The sequence below is a fragment of the Saccopteryx bilineata genome, chromosome 1 (assembly GCF_036850765.1).
Source record: "Saccopteryx bilineata isolate mSacBil1 chromosome 1, mSacBil1_pri_phased_curated, whole genome shotgun sequence".
NCBI classification, from domain to species: Eukaryota; Metazoa; Chordata; class Mammalia; order Chiroptera; family Emballonuridae; genus Saccopteryx; species Saccopteryx bilineata.
Window position 1 is genome coordinate 405,428,555 of NC_089490.1, and position 24,786 is coordinate 405,453,340.

At 53.8% G+C, this 24,786-nt stretch overlaps 1 protein-coding gene and 1 pseudogene across 2 annotated transcripts; one reads left to right on the forward strand and one right to left on the reverse strand.

The window, feature by feature from the left end:
• The first annotated feature begins 706 nt into the window (after window positions 1-706).
• Window positions 707-18,928, forward strand: LOC136319045 (tumor necrosis factor receptor superfamily member 10B-like). Of its 2 annotated transcripts, XM_066252308.1 has the most exons (12): window positions 707-759; window positions 1,311-1,449; window positions 5,145-5,226; window positions 7,356-7,481; window positions 10,823-10,937; window positions 12,797-12,873; window positions 14,160-14,294; window positions 14,636-14,674; window positions 15,733-15,758; window positions 16,637-16,930; window positions 17,536-17,578; window positions 18,197-18,928. In XM_066252308.1, the coding sequence occupies exons 2-12, from the start codon at window positions 1,360-1,362 to the stop codon at window positions 18,499-18,501; spliced, it is 1,332 nt and encodes a 443-aa protein (XP_066108405.1). In that variant the 5' UTR covers window positions 707-759; window positions 1,311-1,359; the 3' UTR covers window positions 18,502-18,928. The 2 variants fall into 2 exon arrangements, with proteins under 2 accessions (XP_066108405.1, XP_066108406.1); XM_066252309.1 differs by lacking the exon at window positions 14,636-14,674.
• Window positions 18,929-24,152: 5,224 nt separating this feature from the next.
• On the reverse strand, window positions 24,153-24,770 carry LOC136320940 (large ribosomal subunit protein uL15-like; annotated as a pseudogene).
• Between the last annotated feature and the right edge of the window lie 16 nt (window positions 24,771-24,786).

Genomic DNA, 24,786 nt, shown 5'->3' on the forward strand with positions numbered 1-24,786 from the left:
CAGGCTCATCTGAGAAAGCAATCAGTGAACAACTAAGGAGCCTGAACTAGGAGTTGATGCTTCTGATTTCTCTCCCTTCCTGTCTGTCTGTCACCCTCTCTCAAAAAAAAAAAAAAGAAAAGAAAATTCTGTCCTACAAGTGACATCAGCAGGCGTCTCTTTAGACTGCTCCTACATTCTTGCTGGGACTGAATGAACGTGACGTTGAGGGGAAAGGTGAGGCCATAGAGGACTAGAGGGCTCTGTCCGAGGCGACTCCTGTCCTTACCCAATGGGGAGATTCGGGCACAGACAGGGAGGCGAGGGAGACACAGTGACGCTTGTACAAGGACCGCCATGGTTGTCAGCAGCCCCAGGCGCGGGGAGAGGCTGAAGCAGAGTCCCTCTCGCTCAGAGAAACATCTGCGACACCTTGATGCAGGACTTCCAGCCTCCGGGACGGTGAGGCCCTCCCTGCACGTCTGTGGTTTAAGCCGCGGGGTGTGGGGCTTTGTCAGGGCCGCCCCGGCAAACTGACCCAGGGTCCCTCCGGGTGGCCTGCCTGCCCCTCTCTCCCCCCCCAGACTAGGAAAGTCCCTTTGTCGGGAATCGAACGGATCAGAGGCTCCGCCCACCTTTGGACCGGGACAGCCTACAAATCAGTTCCCCGCGGCTCCGCCCGCGGACATCAGTCAGCTGACCTACCCAGGCCGTCACCCCATTCATTCCGCAGTCGGCGCCATGTCTTGGTGGCGATTACTTCTGCTGCTACCCGTCCAGGTGAGTGAGTAGGTTCTGGATTGGATGAGGCCTCCCCATCCCGACTCCTGCGGGACTGACGGGGTCCCCCCTCCTCTGGGAATGAACGGGGTCCCCCGCCCCCACTCCTCCGGGACTGAACAGGGTCCCCCCTCCTCTGGGAATGAACGGAGTCCCCCGCTCCCCACTCCTCCGGGACTGGACAGGGTCCCCCCTCCTCTGGGAATGAACGGGGTCCCCTGCCCCCACTTCGCGAAACTTGACGGGGTCCCCCCTCCTCTGGGAATGAACGGGGTCCCCCGCCCCCACTCCTCCGGGACTAGATGGAGTCCCTCCACCCCCACTCCTGCGGGTCTCAAGGCCGCCGAGGGAGTCGGGCGCGGGTGGGAAGGCTAAGGGACCTAAGGGGTCCCCCGAACCCAGGCGCACCCCGGCCGGCTCCGCCCCGATCCTGCGGAGCCGGAACACGAAGGCGGGCGCCCTGGTGGGAGACACGCTGGCGCAGCGTGCGCGTGGGCCCGAGATGTCGCCCCCTTTATTTTGAGGGAAGTTGAGTGGAGATTTTGTCCCAGGACTGGACGGTCTCTCGGTTGCCAGAAGTTCCGCGGGTGATGAAATCGGATGTTGACGCATGCGCCGTTGGTATGCGGCGGGAGCGCTGGGGGAGGGCTCAAACCTACAACCTGGAAACCCACCGCCCTAGGACGCGAGGTGATGTCTTTCTCATTTATTGATTTGAAAAAGAGGGGAAGGCGGTTGAGGTAGAGAGAAAGAACAGGAGGATCTGTTGTTCCACTTATCTGCGCATTCAGGGGTGGATCTATGTGCCCTGACCAGGGATGGAACCCTGCCCGGGCTGTGTCGGGTACAAGGTCTCAGCTGAGCTACTAGGTCTGCAAGATACTGTTTTTAATAAAAAGTGGGGTTTTCCTCGTTAGCCAGTGTTCACTCGGAATGCAGCCCTGCACTTGGCCTGAACGGCTCCCAGCCTCACGCCCGAGCCTCCCAGCGCTGGTTCCAGTAAAACTTTACTCACAAAAGCAACCGGGGCCCTGGCCGGTTGGCTCAGTGGTAGAGCGTCGGCCTGCCGTGCAGGGGTCCTGGGTTTGATTCCTGGCCAGGACAGACAGGAGAAGCGCCCATCTGCTTCTCCACCCCTCCCCCTCTCCTTCCTCTCTGTCTCTCTCTTCCCCTTCCGCAGCCAAGGCTCCATTGGAGCAAAGTTGGCCCAGGCACTGAGGATGGCTCTGTGGCCTCTGCCTCAGGTGCTAGAATGCCTCTGACTGCAATGGAGCAACACCCCAGATGGGCAGAGCATCGCCCCCTGGTGGGCATGCGGGTGGATCCCCGATGGGCGCGTGCAGGAGTCTGTCTGACTGCCTCCCCATTTCCAACTTCAGAAAAATACAAAAACAAAACAAAACAAAAAAAACCCACCAAAAACAAAAAAGCAACCGGAGTTTGACGATTTGTTACTTTTAAAACTATTTGCATTACATGGCATCTATCTTTTCTTTTTCATCTATTAATTGATTTTAGAGAGAGAGGGAAGGAGAGAGAAAGGGAGAGGGAAACATCAACTTGTTATCAACCCGTTTCTGCGTTCGGTGGTTTATTTCCTGTACGTGCCCTGGCCGGGGATCAAACCCGCAACCTTGGGGTATAGGGACGGCGCTCCAGCCGACTGAACTACCCGACCAGCACATAGCATTTATCTTCATTGCTGAATTTTGAGGGGAGAGGGCTTACATTTTGCCATGTCGTGCCCTGGGAGGTCAGGGGGTGTTGGAATGCAGGACGCATCCTTTTGGGCGCCAGGGTGCCGACCACAGCGCAGCTGAAGGGAGCAGCGGCCCTCAAAGGCCACCCTCAGAGGGGGAGGGCTGGAGTGGGAGCTGCTGAGGAAGGACAGGAGCTGGGAGAATGGGCGGTGTGGGGAGGGGCAGGGACCAGAAATGCGACTTCAGGGGCAGCCAGGTGGGGCTGGGGCGGGGCCCTGGGTGCTGGAGGCCAGGACACAGCTGCCCTCAGTGTTCTTCCAGACTCGGAGGGACCGGCAGGACCAGCGTGGGCTGAGATGGCGGGATTGATAGCCTCCCTGTTCTTGGCCTGGCCGGGTGCCCGAAAGCAAAGACACGCCCTCTTGTCTGAGCCTCTTTTCCTCTTTGAGAACGCTTTTAATTTTAATGTTTCATTCTGCAATAACTCTAGAAATTACCAAAATAATCCAAATGATTGCACGATGATGCAAATGTACTAAATGCCACTGTATTCGCTGGTCACGTTTATTTTTTTAATTGAATTTAGCGAGAGAGGAAGGGAGGGAGGGAGGGACGGAGAGAGGAACATCTTTCTGTTCCTATATGTGCCCTGACCAGGGATCGAACCTGCAACCCTGTCATGTCAGGACGATGCTCTAACCAACTGAACTATCCAGTCAGGCCTAGAAATAGTCACTTTCAAGTGCCTTGAATTTGAACCCACTTTTAAAAATTACCTTCCATAAAAAAAACAATAAAATAAACCAGCACACAGACTTGTGTCGCTCCCGCTCAGATGCCACAAAGGTAACAGCATCGCAGGCCCTGGCTGTGCAGTGATCGGATCAGGTGACGTGAGGGTCCTGCTGGGATTGGGTCTGCAGGCCACCTTCGTATTTGGGCAGCTGTTGCCATGGTGTCCTGAGTAGACTGGAGCCCTTCCTCAGTCTGCCTTTCCTTCTGGGACCATAATAACACTGTTGAAATGTACAGCCAGCCATGGCTGGTTGGTTCAGTGGATAGGGCATTGGCCTGGCGTGCAGAAGACCCAGGTTCAATCCCTGGTCAGGGCACACAGGAGAAACACCCATCTGCTTCTCTCCCGCTTCTCTCTCTCTCCCTCTAGCAGCCGGAGGCATGATTGTGTCAAGCATCAGCCCCAGGCGCTGAGGATGGCTCAGTTGATTCGAGCATCGGCCCCAGACGGGGTTGCCAGGTGGATCCTGGTCCAGGCACATGTAGGAGTCTGTCTCACTATCCCTCTCCTCTCACTTAAAAAAGAGAAAAAAGGAAAAGAAAAGCACGGCCAATGATTTAATTGAATACTTGCCAATTTGGGTTTGCCTGATGGTTTCTTGTGAATAAATAAATCCCAGTTAGGCATGTGCTTTTTTGTGTTTGTGTGTTTTTGTTTTTCAAGAGAGAGAGGAAGAGAGAGAGATGAGAAGCATCAACTCGTAGTTGTGGCACCTTAGTTTGTCACTGATTGCTTCTCATACGTGCCTTAACGAAGGGGGGTGCTCAACACAAGCCAGTGACCTTGAGCTTCAAGCCAGTGACCATGGGATGTTGTCTGTGATCCCACATTCAAGCCAACAACCTTGGGGTTTCAAACCTGGGACTTCAGCATCCCGGGTCAACGCTCTATCCACTGCACCAGCAATGGTCAGGTCTCAGCTAGGCACCATCTCAAGAGACACAGTGCTCATGACATCGATGTGTCCCTTTACTGGCTTGTTGACTGTGATGACTTAGTTCACGTGCTCTTTGCCGGAATCCCTCACCATTAATTCCTGTGATTCTGTTACTCCCGTGGTGTTTGCAAACTGGATTTCTTCTTGAACCTCCCTACCCACCTCATTCTGCTCCATTGTTTCCTTCATTTTCCCCAAACAAAAATGCAGCGTAAACTGACAGCAGACTCTATTTTCATTTGCAGTGAAGAGGAGAAAAGCATCTGGGGACAGCAAAGAAGGACAGTAAAAGCCAGAATCAGGAAGGAAGAAAAGAAAAAGAAAGTAGGGTGTTAAAAACATCAATTAAGAGGGTAGACAGAAATCTAAATACAGGAGCCACCCAGGACGTACACCTGTACATAGACATAGGTTAGACACATCTGTGGGTTATCAGGCTGAATGAGGAAGAAAAACTTAGTGTTGGGTGTTTTTAGAGCCAAGCCTCAAAGGAAGGACACAGGACACCCTGAGTGACGCAAGTGGGAGACGAAGGGGGAGACAGGTGACGGGCACTGTCCCGTAAGGACGGCGGGAGTGGCATTCTCAGAATGGGACACGAGGGGACTCAGGCAGGAAGGGAGGTCCCATGCAGCTGCTGAGACAGCCAACTGCGTCCTGGAGCAAAGACTCAGGTCCGAGGCTGCCTAGCAGGCGGGCCCTGGTTCTAAAGGTGCAGGGGATGCGATATCCACGACCATGTGCCTCAGGAAACTACAGATGGCCCCGCGTTACACCTGCCCCACAGAGCAAGTGCAAGGACACAGGCATGTAAGACTGTGTTCCCGTGATGGGCACAGTGCTTGGTGGGTGGCTGTCCACCTTGGCTGACATGTGTCTATGCAGGGGACATGTACGTCCATCCGGCTCAGAGGCCTCTCTTGATTAACCCAGTCTCCCTTTGTGATTGAAGGTGATCATAGGAACCAACGTGAACCAATGTAAACCTAACCAGTATGAGCTGGGGAACCGCTGCTGTGACCTCTGCCCCCCTGGTGAGTGTCAGGACGTCTTCCTGGGCCCTGGGCAGACCTGACCTGGGAGTGGGGGCTCAGCCCCTTGTGCAGAGCTGCAGGCCGCCCTGGGTGGGGAGGACCAGGTGGGCGGGCCTCACCTGAGCAGTTACCCACCCACCCACTGCAGGGCTCTGTTGTGAACAGAGGGGTCTCTGTGCTTACTCTGACATTGGTGAGGTGCATTCACAGGGCTTGGAGGACAGAAGTGGGGTGCGTGCCCAGGGTGGACACTCCCCCTGAGCATCCTGTCAGGAGCGCCCCCCTCTCAGGGGAAGTGTGAAGGACACCTGTGGTCGGTAGCTCTAGTGAGTGGCTGCCGCTGCCTGCACGCCCAGCTAATCCACGAAGTTTCACTCACAATCATGAAGATGCTCTGAATTATCCCGTAACGCAGCGGGGGCCCCAGGCTCCAAGGGCCTGCTCTGCCCTCCCTCCCACCACATCCCCTCATTGTCGGTCAGGACCAGGCTCCTGGGCCTTCTGTGGAACGTGGTACAGGCCACGGCCCCCACCCTGCACCCCCTCTACACACACAGGCTGCTGTGCACACACTATCAGTGCCCCTACCTTCTAGGGTCTCCTCTTAGAAAGACACAGCCACACACCTGCACCCCCGCTGTCTGAGCCCCACCCACACCGCCACACGCCTCCTTTTAGCCATGAATCTGAGCCGTACGGGGCTCCCAGCTCAGGGACTGAACCCCACACCCAGACTGCTCACGGCTGCTCACACACCACCAGTCCATACAGTACACACTTCTACAGGTATGCGTATCTATGCAGGCACACACCCGTGTGCACACATACCTGTAATACACTGCACACACGTATGTACACCTATGAATAAAAGGCACAGTTTGTCTAACATGAAACCTTTGAGCTCTCAACATGCATGCAAACGGCACGTTGTTATAGCCTCAGGGACAGTCTTTGCACAAGGCGGGAGCTAGTCCTCCGGGTTCCTGCGGGCCCAGCACCTGTTTCTAGGTCTCCAGGCTCCACAGGAAACTGTCCCGGAAGTTGCTGAGTGGCCCCAGGTGGGTAGAGGCACAGGAGGTCGGCTGGGATCCAGTGTGCTCCCTGCGAACCCCTCCTGCCCGAGCTGGGCCCCAGTGCACCCTGAGAACCCCTCCTGCCCGAGCTGGGCCCCAGTGCACCCTGAGAACCCCTCCTGCCCGAGCTGGGCCCCAGTGCACCCTGAGAACCCCCCCTGCCCGAGCTGGGCTCCAGTGCACCCTGAGAACCCCTCCTGCCCGAGCTGGGCCCCAGTGCACCCTGAGAACCCCTCCTGCCCGAGCTGGGCTTCAGTGCACCCTGAGAACCCCTCCTGCCCGAGCTGGGCCCCAGTGCACCCTGAGAACCCCTCCTGCCCGAGCTGGGCCCCAGTGCACCCTGAGAACCCCTCCTGCCCGAGCTGGGCTCCAGTGCACCCTGAGAACCCCTCCTGCCCGAGCTGGGCTCCAGTGCACCCTGAGAACCCCTCCTGCCCGAGCTGGGCCCCAGTGCAACCTGAGAACCCCTCCTGCCCGAGCTGGGCTTCAGTGCACCCTGAGAACCCCTCCTGCCCGAGCTGGGCCCCAGTGCACCCTGAGAACCCCTCCTGCCCGAGCTGGGCCCCAGTGCACCCTGAGAACCCCTCCTGCCCGAGCTGGGCCCCAGTGCACCCTGAGAACCCCTCCTGCCCGAGCTGGGCCCCAGTGCACCCTGAGAACCCCTCCTTCCTGAACTGGGCTCCAGTGCACCCTGAGAACCCCTCCTATCCGAGCTGGGCCCCAGTGCACCCTGAGAACCCCTCCTGCCCGAGCTGGGCTCCAGTGCACCCTGAGAACCCCTCCTGCCTGAGCTGGGCCCCAGTGCACCCTGAGAACCCCTCCTGCCCGAGCTGCAGGGTATCGGGAACACCTGGGCTGACTCAGGTTCCCAGGTCCTGGGATGCTTGGGGCCAGGTTTCCGTCCAGAACATTCCGAGGAGCTAGGAGGTGAGGGTTGGCGCTGTGCTGGGGACTGGCCGTCAGGTGCTGAGGGACCTCCTGGGGCAGAGGCCTCAGCGACCAGGTGAGTCTGTTTCTCAAGCCGCAATCTTACGTATGTCCCCACCCCTCCCACAGGCTACTTTGTCAGCCAACCCTGTGACATGGAGCACCTCACACAGTGCAGTCCGTGCCCACCCGACACCTTCATGCCCTACCACAATAGGGAGAGCGAATGCCGAAGGTGTTCCCGGTGCCGGCATGGTAAGTACGCTGTTCTCAGGCATGCGGGGTCCTTTGGAGTTTATTTATTTATTTATTTTTTACAGAGACAAAGCGTGAGTCAGAGAGAGGGATAGACAGGGACAGACAGACAGGAACAGAGAGATGAGAAGCATCAATCATTAGTTTTTCATTGTGCATTGCAACACCTTAGTTGTTCATTGATTGCCTTCTCAAATGTGCCTTGACCGCGGGCCTTCACCAGACCGAGTAACCCCTTGCTAGAGCCAGCGATCTTGGGTTCAAGCTGGTGAGCTTTTGCTCAAACCAGATGAGCCCACGCTCAAGCTGGTGACCTCGGGTCTCGAACCTGGGTCCTCTGCATCCCAGTCTGATGCTCTATCCACTGCACCACAACCCGGTCAGGCATTCTTTGGATTTTAAAGCACACACCCCTTCTACCAGGCTGTAGAGCTCACCCCAAGAGCAGTCATTACAGATGAGCAGGGTGATGGGGTTGTCAGGTCCCCATCACAGGGGCATGTTTACCAGGACAATACGTGTCTGCAGTTAAAGAACCCACGTAGCTAGAAGGATTTCAGAGCTGCCGTCTACAAGAATAGCACACAGACGTTTGCCTCAGGTTCCATATATCAGCAACAAAGTGGTTTTAAAAATATAACTGTAGCCTGACCAGGTGGTGGTGCAGTGGATAGAGCGTCGGACTGGGATGCAGAGGACCCGGGTTCGAGACCCCGAGGTTGCCAGCTTGAGCGCAGGCTCATCTGGTTTGAGGAAAAGCCCACCAGCTTGAACCCACGGTCGCTGGCTCCAGCAAGGAGTTACTCGGTCTGCTGAAGGCCCGCGGTCAAGGCACGTATGAGAGAGCAATCAATGAACAACTAAGGTGTTGCAATGCGCAATGAAAAACTAATGATTGATGCTTCTCATCTCTCTTCGTTCCTGTCTATCCCTCTCTCTGACTCTCTGTGTGTAAAAAATAAAATAAATAAATAAAAATTTAAAATATATAACTGTAGAGAAAAGATATGATTATTTTTTACAAAAGCAAAAAATAAGATAACTTTAGAATTAATCTAACAGAGGATGTGTTGGGTGTTTATGTGAGCAAACAACATTTAAGAAAATCTCAAAACTCTGAGGATAAGAGGATGAGAAAGAAGATACAACGTTTCAAAGATGTCAGTTACAGGGAGAGAATGTCAGGATCAGTGCATTCTGAAGGAAAATCTCAGCACAGGGTGTGCACCTCATTCCGACAATTTTATGTTTTATTTCTTTATTCAGTGAGAGGAGGGAAGGCAGAGAGACAGACTCCAGCATGCACCACCACCAGGATCCATCCGGCAAGCCCTCTACGGGGCTATGTTCTGCCCATCTGGGGCGTTGCTCCGTTGCTCAGTAACCGAGCACTTCTTAGTGCCTGAGGCAGAGGCCTTGGAGCCATCCTCAGTGCCCGGGGCCAACTCGCTCCAATCCAGCCATGGGTGTAGGAGGTGGAGAGAGAGAAGTGAGGGAGGGAGTAGAGAGAGAAGCAGATGGGCACTTCTCTTGTGTGCCTTGACCAAGAATTGAACCCAGCACACCCATAGACTGGGCTGATGCTCTGCCACTGAGCCAACCAGCCAGGGCTTATTTTTATTTTTAAAAAATATTTATTGATTAGCCTGACACTGTAGTGGTGCAGTGGATCAAGCATCAACCTGGAATGCTGAGGTTGCTGGTTCAAAACCCTGGGCTTGCCCGGTCAAGGCACATATAGGAGTTGATGCTTCCTGTTCCTCCCCCCCCTTCTGTCTCTCTCTTTATCTCTCTTTCTCTCTTCTCTAACGTGATAAATAAAAAAAATTTTAAAATAGTTTTGATTGGTTTCAGTAAAAGTGTAAGGGAGGGAAAGAGAGAGAGAGAGAGAGAGAGACAGGAACATCAAGCTGTTCCTGTCTGTGCTGTGACCAGGGATTGAACCTGCAACCTCTGCTATCTGGCCAGGGCCGTATACATTTTATTTCTGAAAAAATGGGAAGCCTGACCAGGCAGTGGTACAGTGGAGGACCCAGATTCGAAACTCTGAGGTCACCAGCTTGAGCCCAAGGTTGCTGGCTTGAGCAAGGGCTCATTCAATGTGCTGTGCCCCCCTATCTGGTCAAGGCATATATGAGAAAGCAATCAATAACTAAGGTGCCACAACAAAGAATTGATGCTTCTCATCTCTCTCTCTTCCTGTCTGTCTGTCCCTATATGTCCCTCTCTCTGACTCTGTCACAAAAAGGAAGGAAGGAAGGAAAGAAGGAAGGAAGGAAGGAAGGAAGGAAGGAAGGAAGGAAGGAAGGAAGGAAGGAGGGAGGGAGGGAGGGAAGGAGGGAGGGAAGGAGGAAAGGAGGGAGGAAAAGGAAAAAACAGGAATATTCATGAAACTTGATACACTGACAGCATGAACACAAGCTAGCACCGGGTACCCACATACTAAGATTTGAAGAGACAAGAAGACGGCTCAGCTCGGTATCACGAGTTCAAAGGGTACCTACGCCACTGCCCACCACCCGTCCCTGTCTCAGTCTCCCACTGGGCTGGCTCTTCCCCATGTCCGCTGACACTGGGGACAGTATGTAATGGCATCATGAGGAGCCACCCAGTGTCCACTGACAGAGGAGTGGGTATAAATCCCGTGTGAGTTTGCACAGTGTCCTCCAGTAAGACTGGACCCTGTAACAGGACTGAGTCCCAAAGGAGTGGGCGGTGTGCCCAGCATGGTCCCTTCGGCCACACTGACGTGGGGCTAGTGGTAGAATTCACAGAGGGCTGATTCGGGGTGTGGGGTCGGGACCCCAGGCGTGTGGGTGACGGTCTTGGTCTCAGACTGGGCTGTGGTCCCTCTCATGTTTATTTCATGTCACATGTAGCTCATGGTTCTTCCAGTGGGTCAGAAGGGAGGACGAGGCAGCTGGACAGAGGTGTTTGGAAACCCTGCCTGTCTGTAAAGCGTCAGCGTGGGAGGAGGTCTGGCGTGCTGCGGCGGTCGCCCCTGTGCCTGGAAGGGTGTCATCAGTGTGACCGCAGAGCTGTCCCAGTGGGTGTGGGTGCAAGGGGTTCTCTGCGGTCCGTTCTCTGTGTGCTGCTGGCAATACTCATAGCAAAGGAGCAGACAGGAATAATCTGGGGTGTCTCTGAGGTGTGGCTCGGTCCTTCTTGCTCCTCCACAGTCACCCCAGTTGCAGGAAATCCAGCCTGATTGTTACCTCGTCCCTAAACGTTAGAAAGGACGGAGTGAGCAGGTCAGTTCCGGTGACTAAGGGGCCAGACATGCCAGCATAGCCAGGGACAGAGTCCCAGCCCTGGTGACTGACCCCCTGCCTTCCCTCTAGACGACCAGGAGATGGTGAGTGACTGCGACCCGCGCAGAGACCGGCGGTGTCAGTGTAAGACCGGGACCTACTGCGACTCCGAGGACTGCACAGAGAACTGCAATCGCTGTACCAGGTGTGTCAGCCTTGGGGCACGGGGCCATCCAACAACCTGGGTCCAGCTCCCCCATCCACCACTTGTCCTCTGTGGGTCACTTATGCAGCTGCCCCCTGGGTTTCCCCATCTGTGAAATGGTAGCACCAGCCACCAGGAGGAGCCATTCTGTAGATTAAATCAAGCAAATGGCAGGGCTGACTCAGTTCATCCACTGACTCCTAGATCCCCTGATTCCACAGACAACAGTGCCCCCTGCAGTCTGCAGGTGGAACTGCGGGCTCAAGCCCCAGCAGTGCTGGAGTCAGTCAGCACATGGACAGTGACGGTTCCATGAGGGGCAGAGGGCGCAGAGCTGCCTTTACAGACAGGTCTCTGCAGCAAGGTGGGGAGGGAGGGAGGACGAAAGCCATACAAAGTTCCAGAGGATGGGAGCTCTGGGCTGGGAGAAAGGCAGAACTGTGTCCCAGGAATGACCATTGTCACTGCGTGCGTGTCCCGGGTCCATCTGTATCAAAGCACCACAACTGGACACTTTCAAAACCAACAGGAATGACTCTCCTGCAGTTCTGCAGACCGGGAGTCCGCCGTCCAGGTGTGGCAGGGCCACGCTCCCTCCGAAGGCTCTGGGGAGGATCCTTCCGGCCTCTGCGGCTCTCAGCTTTGGGTGGGGCCAGCGCTCCTTGGTGCCCCTGTGCTCCTAGACGCATTGCTCTGACCTCTGCCTCTGTCTGCACGTCACCCTCTCCGTGTGCTGTCTCCTCTCTGCATCTAGAACGCTCTGCATATAGACTGCTCTCTGCATATAGACTGCTCTCTGCATATAGACTGCTCTCTGCATATAGACTGCTCTCTGCATCTAGAACGCTCTGCATATAGACTGCTCTCTGCATATAGACTGACCTCTGCATATAGACTGCTCTCTGCATATAGACTGCTCTCTGCATCTAGAACGCTCTGCATATAGACTGCTCTCTGCATATAGACTGCTCTCTGCATCTAGAACGCTCTGCATATAGACTGCTCTCTGCATATAGACTGCTCTCTGTATATGGACTGCTCTCTGCATATAGACTGCTCTCTGTATATGGACTGATCTATGCATATGGACTGCTCTCTGTATATGGACTGCTCTCTGCATATAGACTGCTCTCTGCATATAGACTGCTCTCTGTATATGGACTGATCTATGCATATAGACTGCTCTCTGCATATGGACTGCTCTCTGCATACAGACTGCTCTCTGCATACAGACTGCTGTCTTGAAGGGCCATGGTCATTGGTTAAGACCTGCCTTACTCCGGTATGAGCTCACCTGACTAGAGCATGTCTACAAAGACCCTGCTTCCAAATAAGGTTTCATCCTGAGATGCTGGGTGGGCCTGGGCTTGGGGGAATCTTCCAGGGAGATAACCCAGAGGTGGAGAGAGCACTTGCAGAACAGTGCAGTCTGTGGGGTGCATTGGAGGCCCCGTAGTACACGTCGGCCAGGCTGACCGGCGGGCTCACTCATGTGCCTGACAAGTGTACAGTCAGAGCTGCCTGCAGGTCTGGTCTGCTCAGGGCTCTGGCTTCTCTCTACTCGCTCGCCTGTGCCCTTCTCCGTGGGCTCCAGCTGTGGACCGTCTTCCCTCTTGGAAGAGATGTGGTGACCGCAGGTCCACACTCGCACCACACAGCTTTTTCTAGGAGCAGGTGGAGCGGGACCCCTTCCCCGGGAACCACCGAGCATTCCCAGGTTCTGCTCTCTTTGGAGCACACTGGGCCAGATAGCTGGGGAATGCCAGGCACCGAGAGCCCAGGGCGGGGGGAGGTCCCGGGGCCTGGGCGGGGCCTGAGCCCGGAGATCACACTCAGGTTTCCTCCCTCTTTCTGGTCAGATGTAAAGGTGCCACCCTCCAGACATGCAATGCCACCATGGATACTGTGTGTGCCACGGACAGAAACCCAGAGCCAGGTAGGAAGCCGCTCCAGGGCCCAGGCGGGGACGGGGGTGCAGGGGGCCCGAAAGCCTGTGCCTCTTGGGTTAAGTCTGGGCAAGGCCCGTGCCCATTTTTATGTGGGTTTCATGGTTGTATCAGGGATTGTTTCTCATTTATAACTCAGGATGCAGACCCTTTATTCTAGAAATGTCTCCTCCCAGTCAGGGTACCTCTGTACCAGTTTGTGGGGGGTTGTGATAGACCGAGGTTCCTCCTGGTAACATGGTCTGGTCTGTCCCCACTTTCCTATGTTTGCTGCTCTCTGATCCCCTGTGAGAAGTCTTTCCTTATCCCAAGATGTTGCTCATATGATCGCAGAATCTTTCTTATTTCATCTGACAATGACGCTGGCATTGGTGTGTTCGTGGTGTGAGGCAGGTGTTGTGGCTCCATGTGGTTTGTGCACACACACACAGATGACGGAGCACCGTGTGGGGAACATCGACCCTTCCCCCAGTCTCGGTGTCACCTGGTCGTAAACCAAGCGCCTGAGTACGTCCATCTGGGACTTTCTATCTGTCCTTGGACATGACACCATATTTCCACAGTATTCTCGGAGCTGCTCTTGTACTTTGGGGTATCAATTTATAGTTCTGAATTAGCTTGTCGATTTCCATAAAATGATTTGAAATCATCCATTTAAAGAATATCTTAATGCCAAAATAAGATATATTCGTTAGGGCCTGATCTGATTCTAAAGAGAAGCCATTGGAGCATCAGTGGCTTCATGTGGAAGAGTCCTACGTCCCTCTGTTCTCGTGGGGTGGCCACGTGTCCACGCTCCGATTGGCCTGTAGCTTTTCTGTCTGTGCCTCCTGTTGGTGCTGTAATGTCACCAGCGTGAGGACAGGGCACCAGAGTGGTCTCAACAGACCTCCCCTGGGGGTGGGCTCTGGCCTGTCCCCTGGGCCGCTGTGGCCGGGCTCTGCTCTACTCAGGACCAGCTGTCGTCCCCCTCTCTCCGGCCGCCAGGCTTTGCCTCCTGCCGGCCCAGGAGGAAGTGACCACTCAAACTAGAGCCCTTTAATGGGACACCACAATCTTGGCCACTCTTGTGGGACTGACTTGGTACTGCCTTCACATTTGGGTCCTCATCTGCGAGCCGGACAGATGAGCCTGTCCTGCCTCCACCCAGAGAGACTCGGGGCCTGGACGTGGAGAACCGTTCCAGCTCCGAAAGCAGGCATTTCCTTGTCTAACGTGTCCCTTGGGGGGTGACATGCTTACCTGACTACGGCTCTCTCTGTCTGCCCCCTTCCAGGAAACCCAGCCAGTGGTTCTGCTGAGAGCTCCTCCTCCTTTGTAAAAGTGGGGGTGCCCATCATCTCTGTCATCTGCCTCCTCATCGGCATCGGCATCGGCATCGGCATCGGCATCCGCTGCTGTAGAAGACCAGGTAGAGTAGAGTCCGCGCTGCCCCGCAGGGGACACAGGTCAGCAACCAGGTCAGGAACCGCAGGAGGTGCTAGGCGGGGCGTTCTTCATTTAAAACAGAGCTGCGCTCACTTCCTCACTCAGGGGTCCTCGTGCCTGAGCTGGTGCTCTGGGCAGGGCGCCGTGTGCCATGTGCCTGGACCAGGCTCAGGGCTCAGACCAGCATCCCAGGGCAGCGGGCAGGGGCAGGGTGTCCGGGTTTCCTGGCCAGGAAGCTGGAGGAGGCTGGAGCTCCCCACAGGGGGTCGGGGAGGTGAGAGCACTGAGCGTGCTCACTCACTGGGTACTCCCCCTTGTGTGCAGGGCTGAAGGCTTTGCACTGCTTGGCCACTTTCTGGAAAAGTAAGTACATTTCCTTTGTTTTGAATGCAGGCATTTCCTCCGTAGAAGTCCTTGTCCAGTTACATCAGTCATAGTCATCTGCTGCGTGATGACGGGACATGCTCTGATCAGCGTGTCCCTAGGCGATTTCATCTTTGTGTAAACATGACATAGGGCCCGGGCACCTGGAGGGTAGAGCCTGTACCAGGCTGTGTGGTGTAGCCCGTCGCACCTGGGCTTCAGACCTGCAAGCACGTTACTGTGCAGACAGCAGATTAAATCACACAGGGCAGCTTCATCTCATGAGCTGAGTCTAGTGCGTCCATAAAGCAGTAACATAGTTGCTCTGTATTGTTCGGCATGGCTACTGTATATAATCGTATCTGCTACATTTCAGTGCTGCTGGCAACTAGGTAGGTTTGTTCACACCTGAGTCTCCCCAACCTTGGGAGAAATGACATGTGGCCCCATGGCAGGACCATGTCACCAGGTGATAGGATGGTTTCAGCTCCATTGTATTCCAGTGCTTGCTCAGTTATCTGTGTGGCCTTTCGTTTTTTATTGTTCTTAAATGTTTTTCTTTGCTAGAGAGTGCTAGGAAGGCCTATTTATTTATTTATTTATTTTACTGAGAGAGAGAGAGAGAGACAGAGGGAGAGATAGAGAGGCAGAGAGACAGACAGACAGACAGACAGGAAGGTACAATAGAAAGATGAGAAATGTCAAGTCTTCATTGCAACTCTTGACTTGTGCATTGATTGTTTTCTCGCATGTGCCTTGACCGGGAGGACTCTCGCCGAGCCAATGTCCCCTTGCTCAAGCCAGCGTTCTTTGGGCTTAAACCAGCCACCATGGGGTCATGTCTATGATCCAATGGTCAAGACAGTGGCCCGCACTTGAGCTGGTGTGCCCGTGCTAACGCCAGTGACCTTTGGGTTTCAAACCTGGTCTTGAGCATACAAGGCCAACGCTCTATCCACTGCTCTGTCACCCGGTCAGGCATGTGGCCTGTCATTGACTGAAACGTTGTTATGTGGTGCATGACAGCATTTTCATTTCCTTTTCTTTTTGATTTTCAGAAAAGTCGAGTGAGCCAGGCAGCCGTGTGAGTATTCCTGAGAGTGTTGCGGTCGGGTCGTCAGACCTTGAGGACCGCAGAGAGTCCCCAGGGTGGCAGGAGGCAGCCGGGGTCCCCCCATATACACACCTCAGCATTTGCGGAACCATCTGCACCCCCTCAGCAGATCCTAAACGTTGTGCTAGAGACGACTTCATCTCTGCTGGTCTAGACCCCGGAGTGGAAACTGAGACACTGAGGGCACAGGGCTGTGTCCGGGTTCCCCAGGGCTGTCGAAACAGATAACCCCAAACGTGTGGCTTTAAACACAGGGCCTCCCTGTCTGCCCACTGTGGAGGCCAGAAGTCTGCAATCCATGTGGGGGAGTTGGCTCCTTCCCAGGCCCTGGGGGGTCCTTCCCGCCCCTCCCCTCACCTCTTCTGCTGGCTGCCAGCAGTCCTGCTGTTCCTTGGCTGTGGACACATCACTCTGGTCTCCGCCTCCGTCCTCACCTGGCCCCCTCCCCCGAGTGACTCTGTGTCTCTGAGTAGCTCTCTCTGGGGACACTCCCTCATCACAGGGATTAGGGACACTGTCATCCCGTGTGGCCTCATCTGCATAGACTCCATTCCAAATAAGACCCCTTCTCAGGTCCCGGCTAGGGTTTAGGATGTGGACATCCCTTTTGGAGTCACCATTCAGCCCATAAGAGACACGTTTGGGAAAAAAAAAAAAGAGAGACACGTTTGGGGAACCCCCAGGGAGCTGGGGACAGAGCTGGACCCTGACCCCGTGAAGCACTCTTCAGTGAAAGTGCACGGCCCTGGTGGTCTACCAGACACCTTGTCATTTCTGTCCCCCTAAACTGGCTTGTATCAGACTGTGCTACTGAATCCTGTCACAAAAAGCATGACTTTGTTTTTTAGTCACTGGGTACCATCCAGCTCAGCACACTGCCGGCTACGGACCCTGAGAGGGGCCCACCTGCCCCGGGCGAGGCCACAACACCACTGCTGCAGGAGGGGGACTCAGCCCTGGCACCTGGGGCCGGGACTCGCCCAGGACCCTCAGAGGAGCCTGGGGAGGACACTGAGCTGCAGGAGGTGGTGGCCGGAGGAAGCCAGGCAGCCCCAGAGCAGGAGCTGCAAACTGCTGCTCCCCCGGCCCCGGGGCTGCAGGGTCAGGCCGAGGCGGCAGCCTCCCTCAGGCACCTGGAGCAGGTGAGTGAGCTCCCTGGGAGGGTCTGCGTAACAGTGCGGCCTGCGTTTATAGAGCACCTACTGTGTGCAGGGCTGTGGTAACTGCTCCCTCTGTGCTCTCGTCTGTTCTTGTCTGGGTTTCCTGGGGCGACCACGGCAGAGCACACAGACCAGGCAGCGTAAACACCACAAGTTCACTGTCCCAGTTCGGGAGACAGGATGTCCAAGGTCGAGGTGTCGGCAGGGCTGGTTCCATCCGAGGCCGTGAGGGAGGTTCTGGTCCAGGCGTCTCCCCTGGGCCCGGGTCTGGGAGGGGTCAGGGGGACACTCAGAGCATCCGGGCCCTGGACCCTCGCCCTCCAGAGCTGGGGCAGAGGGACAACGCAGTGTTGCCCCAGGCCCAGGCCGTGTCCTGGGGGAGTGTGACACAGAGGCAGGTGGCTGTGAGCTCCCTGCTCCCCCTGGGGGGACAGCTGGTGACTTCTGGAGTGTGGTCACAAAGGCTGCCCTGTCCCCACCCACTGCTGCCACACAGACCCAATGACACTTTAGTTTTCTGTGAATTTCCTGCAAGTGTTCACACAGGTGTCTTCTCCCGGTACAATTTCATTGTCTTTTCTCTGCAGCAATATAAACAACAATATTTTCTGAAGGACACGTCCTGTGATGGTAAGTCATTCAAATTCTTCAGTTATAGTGACTGATGAGGTGTAACTCTTTCTTGTTTGGTGTGAATGTCAAGATATAATGTCTGAATTCTGGAAAGGGGAATTATGTAAATAGCCTGGTGCTATTTCTCATCTCATCCTCTCTGACAGCTGTGGGGATCCACCCTCTTTATAGACTTAGATATCGGACGGTCCACAGCCCAGTGAGGCCACAGAACTCAGCCCCAGGTGTCAGATCCTATACTGGGCCCCTGGCATCAGCCTTCTGTCCTGACGCCTCACGGCCACTCTGGTGAGGTGGGAGGAAGGGCGGGGCCGACCCCAGCAGACTCCTTATCCCGCCCTGTTCGGCATTCCGGGATACCGGCTCACTGGCTGCAGAGTGAATGAGGAACAGGCAGGTCGAGAGCCATGGCAGGTCAGGGCTAACCACGGTCACCTGGTCCCATAGCCCCTGCATTTCTTCTAGGTCAGCCTGGGTGGCCCAGGGCCTCCCTCCCCGGTGCCATGGTGTGCCGGCGGAGCCAGGCCTGGAGGAAGGTGGGAACGGTTACAGCGACGCTCCGTGAGCCTTCCAGAATTGTAACCAAGTCTTCCTTTCTCATTTCTGTTTTCTCAGCTAAGAATAAGATCTGTTATGAATTTGTACGTAAGGTTCCAGCGAAAGACTGGAAGATGTTCATGAGGCTTGTCGGACTCGGAGAAAATGACATTGATATTTGTGAACACGAGAACCCAGGGAATCTGACGGAACAATGTTACAAGATGCTCGTCCGCTGGAAGAACAGGCTGGGAAGGGACGCGTCCCCGTTCACACTCATGGCGGCCCTTCATAAAATGGAGCTCCATGAGGAATTGCACAATATTATAAACCACTTGGTTGCTGAAAATATCTTAGGGAGGCATGCAGAGACCCCAAAGTAGAGTAACCTCTGGGCACAGGGTGTGACTTTAAGCAGCATCCTGAATGGGGAGGGGTGATCTTCTCTCCTGGGTCTGATCCCATTGGAAGCTTCATGAATCCCAGACGGGGCTCAGCCCCTTTCTTGTCTGCATGGATTTCGTGTGAAGCTTCCAGTGGGAGGTCCGTGCACCAAGAGAGCTTCTTTGCTGGACACGGCCCGTCCGGGACTCCTTGTGGCCAGTGTGGCTGACCTGTAGCAGGTCCTAAGGTTACCCAGGGTCCCTAATCTGCTCGGGAATGGACCCCCTTATTGTGCGGGGTGGAGTCCCATTCCACAGACCCTCTTCTAGGCACTGTGGGCAGGAGGGGTTGATGGTTGTCTTCTGTCCCCACCAACTCCTTGATCTCCGAGTTACTGTGTTGTCCGCATGCCCTGAACAGAATGTGACATTAAGTGGGTGAAATGTACGATCAGTTCAGTGACAGGCAAGCCTGCAGCTGTCCTGGGCTAGCACTAGATCATCTCAGGTGAGGCATGGGGGACAGTTTACAGAGCCATTTTAGAAAAATAATTTTTAGGATTTTACATTTTTTAAATTTTTTATTTTTTTAGAAAAATGTGTAAGTCTATTTAACATTTTAGAGAGGAGAAAGAGAACGGGGGGAGGAGCAGGAAGGATCAACTCCCATATGTGCCTTGACCTTGACCAGGCAAGCCCGGGGTTTCCAACCAGCAATCAGTGTTCTAGGCCGACACTTTATCCTCTGTGCCACCCCAGGTCTATACAGCCATTTCTTAAGTGCCTTATATTTAAACATCTTGACGCGTAAGATATTGGTGCTATTTAATATATGTTTTAAATTTATTCTTTGCAGGCCCTGGCCGGTTGGCTCAGCGGTAGAGCGTCGGCCTGGCATGCGGGGGACCCAGGTTCGATTCCCGGCCAGGGCACATAGGAGAAGCGCCCATTTGCTTCTCCACCCCCTGCCCCTCCTTCCTCTCTGTCTCTCTCTTCCCCTCCCGCAGCCAAGGCTCCATTGGAGCAAAGATGGCCCGGGCACTGGGGATGGCTCCTTGGCCTCTGCCCCAGGTGCTAGAGTGGCTCTGGTCCCGGCAGAGCGACGCCCCTGAGGGGTAGAGCATCACCCCCTGGTGGGCAGAGCCTCGCCCCTGGTGGGCGTGCCGGGTGGATCCCTGTTGGGCGCATGCGGGAGTCTGTCTGACTGTCTCTCCCTGTTTCCAGCTTCAGAAAGATACAAAAAAAAAAAAATTATTCTTTGCATAATAAAAAACGTATTTTCAGCAGTTGTGTTTTTTGTGTGTCATTCCTGTTGGGTGCATACTCTTGGGTGTGATGTCCTTGGAAGGTGGTGTCCTGCCCAGAGAACGTCACAGACACCAGGGATGTGCCCTGGGGGTGCAGGGGCTCTGGAGTAGAGATCAAAGGCCAGAGAAGCCTCTTCCTGGTTTGTGGCCTTCCCGAGGGTCTCTGTCTCAGGAAAAGACAGCACAGTCCTTCCAGGGCTCAGCTCAAAATGGGGGCCCCACCCTGCGCCCTCCTCACTCACCCCAACTTCCCCAGTCCTTGGCAACAGTCACAACTCGGCCACTCCTTCCCCTCGAGCACCAAGCACCTTCAACTCCAGTTAGTCCATCAATGACGTAAATGCCACACCACCCACCCTCTTGTCCAGGAACCTGGGCACCATCTCCACCCACCTCCCACCTGACGCCACTGGAACCAGCATCAGTGGCCTTCTGTGGTCCTTCCACAGCTGTGCTCACCCCACGGGGCCAGTTCACTCCCCTGCTGACCACTGATCAGTCTTGCTCCCCTGTGGGCTCGCCTGAATCCACGCTGCCTGCACTGGGCAGTTGGAATGAACATCAAAGCACACAGCTGGCCATGCCCTGCTGTCACACCCAGGGTGGAGCTCCCCCAGGGTTGACATTGGAGGAGGTGTCAGCCTCAGCCTGTGCCTTAAGCCCCGTGTCCTGTGGTCACGCTGAGTCTCAGTGCCTTGCTTTTTGCTGGGGCCACGTGCAGGCCAGTCCCCTCTTCCTGGAATGCACGCCCCGTCCATCCCAACCCCTTCCTCTCAGTCTCCTCGGAAGCAGCCATTCCCCCCGAGGAGCCCGATCCAGCCTGGAGAGGCCCTCTCTGACCACTGGGCCGCAGTGTGTCCCAGGCCATTTGGGTCACTGCTAACTTAGACACCCATGCCTGAGAAGATCTGTGCTTGAAGCAACCCCGCAGTGGCCAGACTGGAACTCCGCCCCGAACTCCCTGGGGGACCCCGTCTCTGGACTCCTCCTGCTGCACAACACGGAAGGTGGCACGGAGGCATCTCCTGGCCTCTCCCGTTAACCACAGTCCCTGTCTGTCCTCACAGGGAGCGGGGACGGAAGGGAACACGTGGTGTGTGCAGTCCTGGGGCAGCTCCATCCATTGTCACCTTAGGAGTTGTGGGTTCCAAAACCCTAATGAGAAACACGACATGCACCCCCACGGTCACTGCAGCGTTGTGTGCAATAGTCAGGATCCGGAAACAGCGCAAGTGCCCCTCAGTGGGCGATCCGAGAAAAACCTGTGGTGCAGCCTGACCAGTGGTGGTGCGGTGGATAAAGTGTTGACCTGGAATGCTGAGGTCACGTATTCGAAACCCAGGGCTTGCCCAGTCAAGACACATATGAGAGCTACTATGAGTTGATGGTTCCCACCCCTTCCAAGTCTCTCTCTCTCTCTCTCTCTCTCTCTCTCTCCTTTAAAATCAATAAATAAAACTTTAATTTAAAAAAAGAAAAAAAAACCCAGCATGCCTGACCTAGCAGTGCGCAGCGGATAGTGCGTGAACTGGGATGCAGAGGACCCAGGTTTGAAACCTCGAAGTCGCCGGCTTGAGCACGGGCTCACCTGGTTTGAGCAGGGCTCACCATCTTGAGGCCAAGGTCACTGGCTCCAGCAAGGGGTCACTCAGTCTGCTGTGGTCCCCTGGTCAAGGCACATATGGGAAAGCAATCAATGTGACTGAATAAAGAAGCTTTGGTACATATATACTACGGAATACTACTCAGCCATAAGAAATGACATTGGATCATTTACATCAACATGGATGGATCTTGATAACATTATACGGAGTGAAATAAGTAAATCAGGAAAAACTAAGAACTGCTTGATTCCAAACATTGATGGGACATGAAAACGAGACTAAGAGACATGGAGAAGAGTATGGTGGTTACGGTGGGTGGGGGGGAGGAGAGGGTGGAGGGGAGGGGCACAAAGAAAACCAGATAGAAGGTGACGGTAGACAATTTACTTCGAGTGATGGGAATGCAACATAATTAAATGTCAAAATGATCTGGAGATGTTTTCTGTGAACATATGTAACCTGATTTATTAATGTCACCCCATTAAAATTAATTAAAAAATTAAAAAAATAAAAATCAATCAATGAACAACTAAGGTGCCGCAACAAAAAATTGAGGCTTCTCATCTCTCTGACTCTGTCTTTGTCACAAACAAACAAACAAACAAAAACCCCAAATACCCAGCACTGGTACGTTTACACAATGGAATACTACACAGCTATGAAAAAGGAAATCTTACCTTTCGGATAGTCCTGAGGATTATTGTGCTAAGTGAGACAAACCAGGTAGAGAAAGACAAATACCATAGGATCTCCCTATGTGTGAGGTCTTACAAACACAGTAAACTGAGGAACAAGATAGAAACAGAGGCAGGGACACAGGAAGAGATGGACAGCAGTCAGAGGAAAGGGGGAAGGGGGACGAGATCAAATACATTGTCCTACGTTTCCATGTTTAGCTTCATGATTTTCATTTGCGTGTGATATTCATGTGGACGGCCCGGTCCGTATATAATGTGATATTCATGTGGACAGCCCGGTCCGTATATAATGTGATATTCATGTGGACTGCCCGGTACTATATAATGTGATATTCATGTGGACGGCCCGGTCCTATATAATGTGATATTCATGTGGACGGCCCGGTCCGTATATAATGTGATATTCATGTGGACTGCCCGGTCCGTATATAATGTGATATTCATGTGGACGGCCCGGTCCGTATATAATGTGATATTCATGTGGACGGCCCGGTCCGTATATAATGTGATATTCATGTGGACTGCCCGGTCCGTATATAATGTGATATTCATGTGGACGGCCCGGTCCGTATATAATGTGATATTCATGTGGACGGCCCGGTCCGTATATAATGTGATATTCATGTGGACGGCCCGGTCCGTATATAATGTGATATTCATGTGGACGGCCCGGTCCGTATATAATGTGATATTCATGTGGACTGCCCGGTCCGTATATAATGTGATATTCATGTGGACTGCCCGGTCCGTATATAATGTGATATTCATGTGGACTGCCCGGTCCGTATATAATGTGATATTCATGTGGACTGCCCGGTCCGTATATAATGTGATATTCATGTGGACGGCCCGGTCCTATATAATGGCAGGTAGGGAGCGAGCTGCCCAGTGGACGTCTGGCTTACGTGGGGTCAGGGCCAGCTTACCAAAGGCCCCACACAGCCCCTGCACTGGCTGCATTAGGAACAGCGGAGTAGCCTGGCCAGGCGGTGGCGCAGTGGATAAAGCGTCGGACTGGGATGCGAAGACCCAAGTTCAAGACCCCAAGGTCGCCAGCTTGAGTGTGAGCTCATCTGGTTTGAGCGAAGCTCACCAGCTTGGACCCAAGGTCACTGGCTCCAGCAAGGGGTTACTCGGTCTGCTGAAGGCCCACGGTCAAGGCACATATGAGAAAGCAATCAATGAACAACTAAGGTGTCACAATGTGCAATGAGAAAGTGATGATTGACTGCTTCTCATCTCTCCATTCCTGTCTGTCTGTTCCTTTCTCTCTCTCTGTCTCTGTAAAACAAACAAAACAACTAAAGTGTTGCAACCTGCAACAAAAAACTAATGATTGATGCTTCTCATCTCTCTGTTCTGGTCTGTCTGTCCCTGTCTAGCCCTCTCTCTGACTCTCTCTTTCTCTGTAAAAAATAAAAAATAAAATAAAATAAATAAAATAAAATAAATTAAGCATCGCTCCCTGGTGGGCAGAGCATCGCCCCTGGTGGGCGTGCCAGGTGGATCCCGGTTGGGCGCATGCGGGAGTTTGTCTGACTGTCTCTCCCCGTTTCCAGCTTCAGAAAAAATACAATAAATAAATAAATAAGTAAATAAATAAATAAAATAAAAGTAATAATAAAACTTTATATTTTATTTGTTTTTTATTTTATTTATCGGTTTTAGAAAGATAGGCAGAGAGACAGGAACCTCAATCTGTCCCTGCATGTGCCCTGACTGGGGATCGAACCGGCAATCTCTGCACATTGTGAAGACGCTCTAACCCACCAAGCTATCCGGCCAGGCAGAAGCTTCACACTTTAAATGAGGTGAACTCCATTATTCCGCTGCCCTTTTTTTTTTTTTTTTTTTTTAACAGAGACAGAGAGTGAGTCAGAGAGAGGGATAGACAGGGACAGACAGACAGGAACGGAAAGAGATGAGAAGCATCAGTTATCAGTTTTTTGTTGTGACACCTTAGTTGTTCATTGATTGCTTTTTCTTTTTTTTCTTTTTTTTCAAAATCACTTAGCATTTAATGGGCTTCCCTCTGTGTAGCTTCAAGCTGCTAGGACACAGGCCCCACCAACACCCTTAATCTCCTCAGCTCTTCTGCTGAGGAATTTGGCTCTCACAATGACAGGCTGCTTTGGGAGCTTCCCTTCCCGAGGGCTCTGTAGTAGCCCGATCGCACCACATCAATGAGCAGCTCCAGTCTTATTTTTGGCAGCATTTACCCGTATCTGCTCACTGGCCAACGTCCACAGTTTATCAAGGTTAACAGTTGGGCAGAAGCTCTGGTTCCTCTTTAAGTGGTAATGACTCATCCCAGCTTTCCCAAAGTGACCTGGGTGATATTTGTCGAAGTTGATGCTGTGATGACGCAAGCCACCAGCATTACCTCGGCCTCCCGGGTGCTTTCTGCGTTTGCCGAGGTGGCCGTGGCCGTGGCTCACGTGGCCCCGAAGTTTCCGGGTCTTCCTCAGTCTGGAAGGCATGGCAGCTGAAATGCAAGAGCTGATTGCTTTTTCATCTGTGCCTTGACTGCAGGCCTTCAGCAGATGGAGTAAACCCTTGCTCGAGCCACCGACCTTGGACTCAAGCTGGTGAGAATTTGCTCAAACCAGATGAGCCCGTGCTCAAGCTGGTGACCTCGGGGTCTCAAACCTGGATCTTCCGCATCCCAGTCCAATA

Bases quoted from the DNA above. Each gene is read 5' to 3' on its own strand.
- LOC136319045 (XM_066252308.1), top strand. From the start codon at position 1,360: ATGTTGACGCATGCGCCGTTGGTATGCGGCGGGAGCGCTGGGGGAGGG. The intron at 10,938-12,796 runs GTGTGTCAGCCT...CTTTCTGGTCAG, and splicing joins AACTGCAATCGCTGTACCAG to ATGTAAAGGTGCCACCCTCC. The intron at 12,874-14,159 runs GTAGGAAGCCGC...GCCCCCTTCCAG, and splicing joins GGACAGAAACCCAGAGCCAG to GAAACCCAGCCAGTGGTTCT.